This window comes from Hemisphaericaspora subhashii (genome assembly GCF_019202705.1).
Source record: "Hemisphaericaspora subhashii strain CBS 10753 chromosome Unknown scaffold34, whole genome shotgun sequence".
In the NCBI taxonomy this organism is placed as follows: Eukaryota; Fungi; Ascomycota; class Pichiomycetes; order Serinales; family Debaryomycetaceae; genus Hemisphaericaspora; species Hemisphaericaspora subhashii.
Genome location: NW_026057378.1, coordinates 70,565 through 82,281, shown reverse-complemented (window position 1 = coordinate 82,281; position 11,717 = coordinate 70,565). Strand labels below are relative to the sequence as shown.

General features: G+C 33.5%; 7 protein-coding genes across 7 annotated transcripts; 3 read left to right on the top strand and 4 right to left on the bottom strand. All coding sequences in view use genetic code 12, as the record gives it.

The window, feature by feature from the left end:
• Positions 1-1,999: 1,999 nt before the first annotated feature.
• SMM1 (Smm1p) lies at positions 2,000-3,262 on the top strand (the record flags this gene model as incomplete). The annotated part of the gene is made up of 1 exon (XM_049408828.1): positions 2,000-3,262. One exon carries the CDS (start codon positions 2,000-2,002, stop codon positions 3,260-3,262), a length of 1,263 nt encoding a protein of 420 aa, XP_049261907.1.
• Positions 3,263-3,387: 125 nt separating this feature from the next.
• Positions 3,388-4,044, bottom strand: TIM23 (protein transporter; the record flags this gene model as incomplete). Its single annotated transcript, XM_049408827.1, has 1 exon — positions 3,388-4,044. The coding sequence occupies one exon, from the start codon at positions 4,042-4,044 to the stop codon at positions 3,388-3,390; it is 657 nt and encodes a 218-aa protein (XP_049261906.1).
• A 998-nt stretch (positions 4,045-5,042) lies between these two features.
• On the top strand, positions 5,043-5,801 carry J8A68_004825 (uncharacterized protein; the record flags this gene model as incomplete). Its single annotated transcript, XM_049408826.1, has 1 exon — positions 5,043-5,801. The coding sequence occupies one exon, from the start codon at positions 5,043-5,045 to the stop codon at positions 5,799-5,801; it is 759 nt and encodes a 252-aa protein (XP_049261905.1).
• A 78-nt stretch (positions 5,802-5,879) lies between these two features.
• Positions 5,880-6,647, bottom strand: GLO2 (hydroxyacylglutathione hydrolase; the record flags this gene model as incomplete). The annotated part of the gene is made up of 1 exon (XM_049408825.1): positions 5,880-6,647. The coding sequence occupies one exon, from the start codon at positions 6,645-6,647 to the stop codon at positions 5,880-5,882; it is 768 nt and encodes a 255-aa protein (XP_049261904.1).
• A 482-nt stretch (positions 6,648-7,129) lies between these two features.
• SGT1 (co-chaperone) lies at positions 7,130-8,302 on the bottom strand (the record flags this gene model as incomplete). Its single annotated transcript, XM_049408824.1, has 1 exon — positions 7,130-8,302. One exon carries the CDS (start codon positions 8,300-8,302, stop codon positions 7,130-7,132), a length of 1,173 nt encoding a protein of 390 aa, XP_049261903.1.
• A 374-nt stretch (positions 8,303-8,676) lies between these two features.
• RRP15 (Rrp15p) lies at positions 8,677-9,435 on the bottom strand (the record flags this gene model as incomplete). The annotated part of the gene is made up of 1 exon (XM_049408823.1): positions 8,677-9,435. The coding sequence occupies one exon, from the start codon at positions 9,433-9,435 to the stop codon at positions 8,677-8,679; it is 759 nt and encodes a 252-aa protein (XP_049261902.1).
• A 261-nt stretch (positions 9,436-9,696) lies between these two features.
• KAR3 (Kar3p) lies at positions 9,697-11,601 on the top strand (the record flags this gene model as incomplete). Its single annotated transcript, XM_049408821.1, has 1 exon — positions 9,697-11,601. One exon carries the CDS (start codon positions 9,697-9,699, stop codon positions 11,599-11,601), a length of 1,905 nt encoding a protein of 634 aa, XP_049261901.1.
• Positions 11,602-11,717: the final 116 nt, after the last annotated feature.

Below are 11,717 nucleotides of genomic sequence, written 5' to 3'. Positions count from 1 at the left end.
TTTGTATGTGTTTGATTTTGTGTCAATATCAGGTTTATAAATATGGCTATGAACTCAATTAAAATAGACAAGTACCATACACAGTCACTCAATCGTTCCGTTCATTGAATGCTTGAAAGGTGTTACAAACTCTCGTCAATTAAACACTTGAAACGAATAAACAACAGAATCCAAAAACTTTGATAAATTCGTATAGTAAAAGCAATTTATTCAAAGTAAAAATTCCCGACAGACATTAATTCCTTTTTTAAAAAAAATCTTATCGGTGGTACATTTCCTTATCAAGATACTTTTCCGAATTATATGGTTCTATATCCTAACGGATTTACTTAAACTTATTTCTGTTTATAACCTCATCCTGTATTGGTCAAAATAGGCAGTGTAGAATTGAGTTCATTAATAGTTCCGTCTAGATCATAAAACACGGTCACATGTATAATATTTTTAAACGGCTTCTCAAAATTTATAAAGCATGTGCATATGCATGATTAGATAAAAAATATTATTCCTACTAAATTTCTCGGTTGGTAAGTTATCACCAAGTTACGTTAGATCTAAAGTTTTGTACACGCCTACACTATGATCTGGGCATAGACGTTATTGTCTGGGTTGTACATCATTGTACTTTAAGTTTTACGAAAATGATTCAATAACATGTGGATAAGTTCTCCTCTATTGGTTGTAAGAGATTGCAACCAACTTTCCCCCCCGCCAAATGGAAAAAAAAAAATCATTTGCAATTTCAAAATGAGACTGTGCCAAAACTGAGATAATGTACTGAATGTTATATTTTGATGTGGTGAATTTCAGTGTGGTCGGCTATCGTCTCATGGATTTGTGAATGTGTCTACTAGTCCCATCGTCTAATATTATACATATAGACACTTTCAAAAAGAGTTTGTCTATGTTGTCTCATTACGGTGCAACCAATTCCCAGAGTTTTTTTCTTTGATACGAATATGCAACAAGTGGCTGAATAATCTTACGTTGATGTCATTGAGGTACTAACGAGATTTCTGGTATCTTCACTAAACGAGATGTCACAAAATCCCACCAATTAGAAGATAGTTCCATACCGAAACGAACATATTAAGAATCCTGAATGTAATACCAACTTGTCAAATAACGTTTGACTAAAGGGTCAATTAAATAAACGTAATAGTAATTGAAACCACTTTTACAGTCCTTTTCGGTAGTTATAAAGATCAGATCATGAATAGGGTAACGCTTTTCTGGCGTTTTCAATATGAATGCAAGTCAGCCACATGTCACCATAAATTTTCGTTTTAATTTTGTTGCAAATTCCGGAAATATTAGCAGCCAAATTAAATGATTCATTATATCTGCTGCAATTTTTCACAATCACTTAAGCAATTGCTTGGTCTTTCCAATATTTCATTTCTTTATTGTTTCATGGTACTTTTCACACCGTTCAGCAAGTAATTCGAACTCGGGGTGTAGTAAATACTTAGCGACTAATCAATATATGGTAGGGCCGATTTCAAGCATCACTGGCAACGCACCGTATTCACTAGTCAATATTTGGGATAAAATTGTCCGAACTAATTGGGTATTTTGGCTCCAGATTACTAAGTAGGTATTGCCCAATTTCTTATAGTAACTCTAAGGTTTCGTTGCATTCATGCAATTTTGCAGCAACATTTTTATAAATGAAACCCGAGATTGTACACTTCAATATTTTCATTTAAATTTATAAGACGCATGCTTATGGTCCATATATATACAATGCAATCTCCCTAATATTGTAAAATTGCTTTTCCCCTACCAATTAAACCTCCCATCGATAGTGTGTTTCAGCGCTTGTTGTAGAGGATACGATTGCGACATCTAATACGACATAAATCATCGGCGACATTCTCTATATTTTTTAATTTTCTTTTTCGCTTCTAAAAAAAAAAAAAGAAAACTATCTAAATCATCAGAAGCTGAGCCGATAAATCTTTGTAAGCACGGGGTTGATAGATTTTCTTAAGAAAGTATGATCAAGAGGATGGTCGAATACTCAGGGAAGATATGCCTTGCTCCTATGGTAAGAAGCGGTGAATTGCCCATGCGATTAATGGCTCTTAAATATGGATGTGATTTAGTATGGACGCCTGAATTGATTGATCGAAAATTGGTCAATACTATACGTACAGTTAATAGGGAACTTGGTACTATAGATTATGTTGAAAGTGGAAATACCAATAGTGTTGCTTTTCGGAAACATCCTTCGGAGACTGGAAAGTTAATTTTACAACTTGGTTCTGCTACCCCTGATCTTGCTGTTGAGGCTGCAAACAAAGTGATTGAAGATGTGGATGGTATAGATTTGAATTGTGGATGTCCTAAACACTTTTCGACCCATGGAGGAATGGGTGCAAAATTATTAGATACTCCTGATATTTTATGTTCAATTTTAACTAATTTAGTTAACAAAGTTGGCATACCGAATAACAAACCGATAAGTTGCAAAATTCGGTTATTACCTGAATTTGAAAAAACTAAAGAATTAATAGAAAGAATTTGTGAAACTGGTATTAAAAACTTAACTATTCATTGTCGTACTCCAATTATGAGAAATCGACAAGATCCATTTTGGAATTATTTACCTAAATTAATTCCTATTATTCAATCAAAGGGTGTCAGTGTAATTATTAATGGAAATATCCAAGGTGTGAAGGATCTCCATAACCTACAAATGGCAATGGAGAATGATAAGTTGGGTATTATGATTGCAGAAGCTGCGGAGACCAATCCTTCTGTCTTTTCATTACAACCTAAATCACAAAAAGAAGTAGCTTGTGAATTATTTGATTTTGCATTGAAATATCATCCATTTTCAGGTACAAAATATTTCTTACAAAATATGATACCTGGGAAATCACCTTATTATTCATTAGTTGTAAGACTGAAGACTTATGAACAATTACAGGAAGTTATAGATAAGTTGAGACAAGATGGGGATGATGTCTGGATGAATACTATCGCTAATCGTAATTTACAAAAACATCATAGTATGACATTGGAAGAATATAATTTGCATATGGATGCTCGTGGTGAAGTAATGAAACAGTTTGCTGGGAATTGGAATGAAGATGAAATGTTGAAACCATTGAATGACAGACCTACAAAGAGAACTCAAGAAATCCCTCAACATAAGAAACAGCAATTTAAAAAGGTAAAATCAGATTTGGTGGCACCTCCAACCGAACTAGTCAAAGATATAGCTCCAGTTGTTGCAGCCGCCACCACCACATGAAACAAAACTAGGGTTAACTGAATAGAAAATTTTATAGAAAATCTCTGTAATTGGTAAAATATAGATACTTTTAATACACATATATACATGAAAAAGACACTTGATAGGTGGCAAAACAAACGTCATTAACTCAATATTTCTGGATGTTCTTGTTGTAAGAAACGTTTAATACCACACCAGATACCAGCACCACCTGCCATCATAACAGAGGCATAAATCATAGGTTTAGCTCCAGCACTACTTTTAAAGATGGCACCAGCAATGGCACCAGCTGCAACTGAGTTAAGATCATCATGTTTTTCTCTAACTGCATCAATAGTTGAATCGATTATATTATAAGACATGGCCAATACCCCGGCAGAATTACCCAAGAATGGACCTCTTTTGGTGATATGATTTAAAATTGTATTCAATCTTAATTTTGCTGTTGCACCTTCAGGAATATTTTTAATACCTTCTTGAAAACCATATGCACCACCAAAACCTAATCCTAATAAATAAACCGCACCAGTCCCATAACATAAATCATCAGTCCATGATCTACTTGGGATGATACCATGAGAGCCTTCGACTGTATTTAATTTCTCTTCTTCTAAATCTAAATATTCAACACCCTTTTCTAATCCAGCTAAAGGATGTAATTGAGCAGAATTAAATACACCAGGTGTTTGTATGATTGTATTAACATCAGCAACTTCTTTAGGATCAAATCCTAACGTTTGTTTGATGGAGGCAGAGTCATCTGAAGTTTGAGTGTTTGATTTTCCGAATAACCACGACATTGTTAATATGTATACTTTATCTAATTAATGATTAATGATATGATGGTGATGATGGATCTATGAAAAATTTATATAAGGAAATGAAATCTGCAAATTAAAAATAAAAGTACAGTTTATATGATTATTATAATAATTAGTGGTTGTATATAATATGAGTTGGAGATATTGGATATAAGTGTATGGGAGGGGCGTTGTACTGGTTGGTAAGTAGTGTTAAATCTCTATGGTGTATATAAACTATTAGTTTGTATAGGCAAATTGGTCTTTTGAGTTTTTCATTCTCATTCCAAAAAAAATTAAAAAAAAAAAAGAAAAAAAAAATTTTGTAATCTGCAAAATAAGTTGATGAAAAATGTAAAACAAGATTTGCAGTTTAAAACCGAGAGAGACTGACTCACAGTTGAGTTCAACCCCCCGGAGCACCCCCCGGAGCACAACTCAACTCTCGAAGTATTTACAGCTTGTAATAAATGGAAGCAAATGCCACTGCGGAATTTAATTCACACTCTACGTATCTCTTTCTGAGAGCTGACACTTGGGTTATACCCATCATAAAGAGAGAGCTTTCTAGAATTTTTCGATTTAATGTGAATTATCCCAGATGCCATTGTACTGTACCATTTACTCTAAAGCTCCTTCTTATTAAACTACACTATAGATAGTTCATAATATGAGTAGTCGGATCCTGTATATCCATTTTCTGACTCATTCCTCTTTTCACTACTACTCCCTATGGTCAATCAACTTGTTATGGCCATTTAATATTTATTTGAATAAATTATTTGAAAAAAAAAAAAGAGAATTGGACCATTGACTTTTACTATGTGTATGTACACCTAATTATTGGTCTTTCCAAGCTGAACAAGTTAAGTCGATAGTTCTAAAAAGTACCAAAAGAAGATAAGGAGCCCCAAATAGTCATTTCTCTTTTTGTTTTGGGCATATTTCCTAATAATAAATTACCAACAATTTCACATTAGACTCATACTTATATTTCGATGACTACTACTCCACAACCCCAATTGCATACAAGTATTCTTAGTACACGAATACGACAGGATGATGAACAAGATAAACAATCAGATACTATAGACTCAAATACTAGCAATACCACGACAACTAGTAGTAGTAGAATCATTCACATCTCAAAACCAGCTACATTGTTTGTTCCTCCATTGAATTTTGCTCTTGTTGAAGATGGAATTTATAGATCCGGATTTCCAATGCCAATCAATTATCCATTCTTAACAAGATTAGGTATAAAAACAATTATATACCTTGGTGATTTAGGTCATGAAAAGGTTAAACCATCGACTTCTTCAAAGAAAGGAAAGAAAGATGTTAAAGAAAAGAAAAAGGATAAATATGGTGCTCTTGAAATCTTTCAAAATTATCAAGAATGGTTAAATACAACAGATATAACATTTCATAACTTATTAATAGACTCTCTGCTGGAACCATTCAATGTTCCTGAAGAACATGAACAAGCGCTTAAGAGTCTTAGTATTGCATTACAATTATTATTAAATAAGAATAACTTTCCTGTATTGATTCATTCAAATAAAGGGAAACATAGAACTGGGTTATTGGTTGGATTAATGAGAAAATTATTACAAGGTTGGTGTTTAAGTGGAATATTTGAAGAATATGAGAAATTTGCCATGGGCAAATCTGAATTTGATTTGGAATTGATTGAACTTTGGCAACCAGAATTATGGGTTGATGAGAATAATAAACCAGATTTCGTTAGAATTTAGCATATCATATATATATATATAATATCGCATCAGTACTATTACTATACATATCATAGAAAAGCGTATGACGTAATTTTCCTAAAATTGATTCTTCAAAGTACGTAACTTATCCATAACATCATCTGGATTATTAAACCCAGTCTTTTCTACTACTTGAGGGTCATTTAATCTCATAAAGGGATTGAATTCCAATTCATCCCCAATAGTAAACTTCCCAGTTGTAAATTCATTTTCATTACAATACTTCTCTAAATTTTTAATAGCAGAATTATTTATAATTGATTTGGAGAATTTAACATTTGATTTGGTATATTCATGTCCCGGATATACATTAGTATCTTTAGGTAATTTACCCAAAACTTCATTTAAAGCAACATTCATTTCTTTCCCATTACCTTCAAAAAATCTACCACATCCACTAATGAATAAAGTATCTCCCGTGAAAACTGCCCGTTGTTTAGTTTTGGAATCTTCAACAAAATAACAAATCGAGTCTTGAGTATGACAAGGAGTATGTAAAGCAGTTACACTCAAGTCATCACCTAAATCAATAACTTCTTGATGTGATGGTGTATAACTTACTAATGGAGAATCCTTCCCAGCAATTATAGGCAAATCAGGATATTTCTTATGAAATGCAACATTACCATCAGAATGATCATAGTGATGATGTGTATTGACAATTGCCTTTAATTCAAATTTGGGCTTATGTTTAGTTATCCAATCTTCAACTTCTTCTGGTTGGGCCGGGTCAATTAACCAAGCATGTCTGGTTGGGGTATCAATCAAAAGATAAGAATAATTATCTCCTTTACCCCATCTCATTGGAATTGATTCTATATGCATTTTTCTAGTAATTATCAGTTGGATTGTACTTCTGAGGAATGTTCTAGAGATCATACAGGTTACGGCTGTTTGCTTAATAAGTGTTCTTATGAACGGGGTGAATTTTTACAACGAAAAATGTCTAAATCCGCAATTTTAAATCCGCAATCATATTATTTTTTTGTCTGTCTGTCTGTTCGGAACAACCTATGACAATTCGGCTTTATCTAATCATTTACTGAGACTACATGTAATTCTTCGAGACGCAGTAAGAGGAAGACGACTCAGATTCTGAAGTATCACCATCCCCATAGTTTCTGAATTCTCTGATACAGAATTAGTCCAGTACCAGGTTCAAATGGGACTACCACTACCCAAGCATTTAGTTAACCTCAGAACACAGAAAACAAACTGTAATCTATACTCTAGATGAATATTGAAAAATAGAACACGGATTATATAACATTGAATGCATTCACTATATACTCTTTAAACAGGTTCTCTTACTGTCTCCATTTCTTAGCAACCATCCCATCTGGTGGCTGAGTTTCAAATTCTTTATCCTTTGCTTCGTCCCAGTTTGTTGTCAACACAGTACCATTAGATTGAACATATGATTTCATCATAGCTCTTCTAGAATCTTCATCTACATCCTTAAAGATCTTTTCAAAGAAACTGTTGGTACTGCTAGGTTCATTATCATCGTCATCAACCTTGAATTTATTCCAGTTGACTTTCTTCTTTGAAGAGGAAGGGTATTCCGGAGTAGACTCGTCTTGATCTTGCTTGTTTCCAATTTCTTCCAATTCAGCTTCTAAAGACGACCATTTCTTTGCTTCTTTTTTCTTTAATTGGATTTCTAATTTTGTTGAAAAGATCTTATATTTCGATTGTTCAGGATCAATTTCATCAAATAAAGGATCTAAATGATAATTATATTCTGAATTCGACCCACTTGGGAAAGATATGGAAACGGCCCTTTTTTCAAAATCAACCTTTAATTTCTCTTCCTTAACACCCTTGGCATAGATTGTAATTATAACCTCGTCATTGGATTGATACCAATCTTCCCTAATCTTAATATTCAAAGGAGCTAATTTATTAATAACATCAATACTGGTAGATGGTTTATCACTTAAATCAACTTTCGGTTTTGGAACTGTTAGTGGAGCTGATTTTCCTTCAGGGACATTAATTGGTGTGGAATGGGGGGTTTTAAGATCTTCAGCAGCTGTTTCATTGTAATCATCATCTATTTCCAAGTCACCAACAAGATCGTCTTCTTCTTCTTCTGGATGCTTCTTAACATCGTATTCTGCTTTATTCTTCCACATAGCCAATGTCTTCTCTTGACAATCATATTCTGTAGCCTTTTCGAATTGTCCTAAGGCCATCTTGAATTTTTTCTCCAAATAATAAATCAACCCTAATCTGAAATAACATAATCCAATTTCAGTACGCTTTCCTCTTTGATTAGCAATTGTAAAAGCTGTTGAAATATCTTCTTTGGCTTTTTCATAATTACTCAACTTTTGATACGCGCTTGATCGTTTAAGAAATGGAGCAAATGATTCGGGGTTTTCTTTAATTGCAGCAGTGAATTCTTGGATTGCTCCGAGGTAATCCTTGTTCTTTAACGCGTTGTCACCTTTCTTGATTCTAGCTTCGATAGCCATTTTGACCTTTACTAATTATAAAAGAAAGGGATGAAAGTAAAATTATTAATTTATAAAAAAAAAAAACCTTAATAAATCAATTTAAATTTATCCAGAATCTTCTTTGGTATGCGCTACCACGTGATGTCTTAGATATGATTGTTATGTTAGAGAAGTTTGATTATTGCGAATATATTTACGTTTTACCGATCTAGATTCTAGTTTATAGGTTCATACTTGGAAGTCCTATCTTTAGTACACGATCCTTATAATGCTTTGGACAGAATTTATGTTTACTGAATAACTATTTGACGGTATTCGAAAAATCTCAATATCTATTAATAATAGCTAATTACTTTGCAACGTAACAATGCTGCTGTTATTCGGTGGAACAATTATGAATCTCCGGCTGCTTGAACTAAATCTAAAAACTTTTCTTTTGAAATTTCATTCATTAATTCTTCTTTTCTAGATTGACCAACCTTTTCTTTACTTATTTCTTGATTAGTTTTGATTTGAGTTGATAAAACAGCATTAAAAAGTCTAACAACCCCTCGTTGTGCAATTTTCTTTAGTTTCTTTTCTTTCTCTATAGTTTCTCTAACTTTCTCTGGCTCGCTGGCACTAGGTAATAATTGTTTTATTCTGAATCTATCTTGTAATTGTTTCTTTTCAGCCAAGAGAGCTCTCTTTGCTTTATTTTCTAATTTCTCAGATTCTAACTTCTTTAACGTAACTTTATTTCTAGCCAATATTGGGTCCTTTCTATCATATGCCTTTAATTTAGAACCAACAATCGCAGTAAAAGCATTAGCGAATGATTCGGAACCATCATCAAGGTTTTTCTTCTTCTTCAATTTTGGAAAGCTCTCTTCATCTTCACCTTCAATTTCTTCTTCGTTCTCGCTCTCGGATTCAGAGGATGACACATCTGCAACATCTATTTCATCATCCATTTCAAGATCCGATAATCCTTCTTCCGCTGCTGCTTCTTCTTCGGCTATTTCACCAGAGGAAGATTCAATTTCTGCCAAAGATTTCTCTTCCTGTACATCTTCTACCTCAGAATGTTTTCTATTTGGTATTATAGCTTTCTTGGTATCTTTAGAATTACCTTTCTTGTCTAGTCTTTGCTTTTTCAATGCGGATCCCATAATTGTATTTGCTTTATGAAATAGTTCTATATCCTTTAATTTTCAATGTAAATAAATATGGGCATCTCATCTCTCTGATTTGTTCTGTAAGAAAATTTAATTAAGAATAGAGCGACATAAATCAAATTGGGACATTTATCTGCGACATTTAGTTTGGTCGTGCATTTTTCCCAAATCAATTGTTTACATTTTTTTGAATTTTTTGACAACCAATTTTATCTAAAACAAATCATCATCAGATATACACGAATTAATTCCATAATGGATAGCGATGGCTTCAATCAGTTAGTAACCCAAAAGGAAGATGAGATCAGGCATTTGAAGGGAGAAATGTCAACTTTAAAATCAAAGATTGCCAAACAAGAATTGGAGAATTTTCGTATTGAACAAGAATGTCATGAAAAGAAAAGGGAAGTATCCCACATACAAGATAGAATCGAACAACTTGATTACCAGAAACAAGCTTCCTTGACTGAGATTGAAGACAGATATAAACGAGGAGTAGAAGTAGCCAGATTCAAACATCAACAAAAGATACTGGACCTACGGGATTGTATTGCAAAGGAAGCACAAGATATAATACTGGAGAAGCAACAACAATATGAAGATAGGATACAAGAGTTGATGACAAGTATTGACGAATCTAAGACAAATATCCTTGAAAAGGAAAATCAAATTAAACGACAAAGGTTAGAAATGGAGGAATCGTATACATTGAAATTCAACCAAGAAAATCAAGCCATATTGAATTCTATTGAACATTTAAATCAAGAGAAAGCATCAATTAAACAGGAAATTTCAAACCTGCTTGTGAACGTTGAAAAAACTAACCAGGAAATAGTTGAAACTCAACAAGACGGTTTAAGGTTTGCAAGGGTGCATGACCAATTAAAGCTGAAATATCAAGGACAGCTGCAAGAGATTGACATTTTGCAAGGCAAGATACAAGATAAGGAATCTCAAATTGAAGCCATTGAAGAAAATGCCAAAATAAGAGAGGAAGATTTAAAAGAAATAAACTTTGGCATAAAACGAATGGGCTCCGAATTAGTTGATCAAGAGTATCAGAGGAGAGTATTACATGCCAGACTACAAGACTTGAAAGGGAACATCCGAGTATTTTGTAGAATTCGTTCGGTCGATCTGGATTTACCACTTGCTCCTATGGAAACTCCGGATGATGAACTAGATGATGAATCAAAGCAAGAATTAATAGTTTCTAAAACCCCAAGACAATCGCTTTATGGCAATCTGGTCACACAAGTGCCAAGTGATCTGTATTACAAGTTCCTGTTTGATAAGATTTTTACAACGAAAGTTGGAAACGTTGAAATTTTTGAAGAATTATCACAACTTATTCAAACATCCCTAGATGGTCAAAATGTTTGTGTTTTTGCCTATGGTCAGACTGGTTCAGGGAAGACATTTACCATGTCACATCCTGAAGATGGTATGATTCCACTATCAATCAAGAAGATTTTCGACGATATAGACGAATTAAGTCAAAGCGGTTTCACCTATAAGGTAACGGGCCAGTTTCTTGAAATATATAATGAAACAATTGTGGATTTGCTATCTCTGAATAACTTAAAATGTGAAATTAAACATGATGATGAAGCTTGTATTACTACCGTGACAAATTCAACCTTGATTGAAATAAAGTCGCCGTTGGAAGCTACTAAGTTACTTGAGTTTGCCAATAAAAAGAGATCTACTGCTTCAACTATGGCAAATGAAAGATCTTCTCGTTCCCATTCTATATTCACCATGATAATTGAAGGAAAAAATGAAAAGGCTAAAACATCTACCCGTGGTATACTAAATTTAATCGATTTGGCTGGTTCTGAGAGATTGAATGTATCTAAGGCTGAAGGGGAGCGATTAAAAGAAACTCAGAATATCAATCGTTCATTGTCATCATTAGGGGATGTAATTTATTCGTTGGGGTTACAACAACAACATAGAGATACTCAACATATACCGTTTAGGAATTCAAAATTAACTTACTTGTTAAAACATAGTCTCGGCGGTAATTCAAAGACTCTTATGTTTGTTAATATTTCTCCTTTGGAGAAAGATTTAAATGAAACTATTAATTCATTGAGATTTGCGGCAAAAGTAAACGGAACCAAATTACAAAATCAACCAAAGAACCAAGTGAGGTGATGTTTGTGCTCCAACTGACTTCGAGCAAACTCTTGAAAGTAGTGGATTTACTCGAAATTAGCGAGACGCGCGTTTCTTCCATCTGAGGGAATTGAGTCGAAATGAAGAAACTCGTA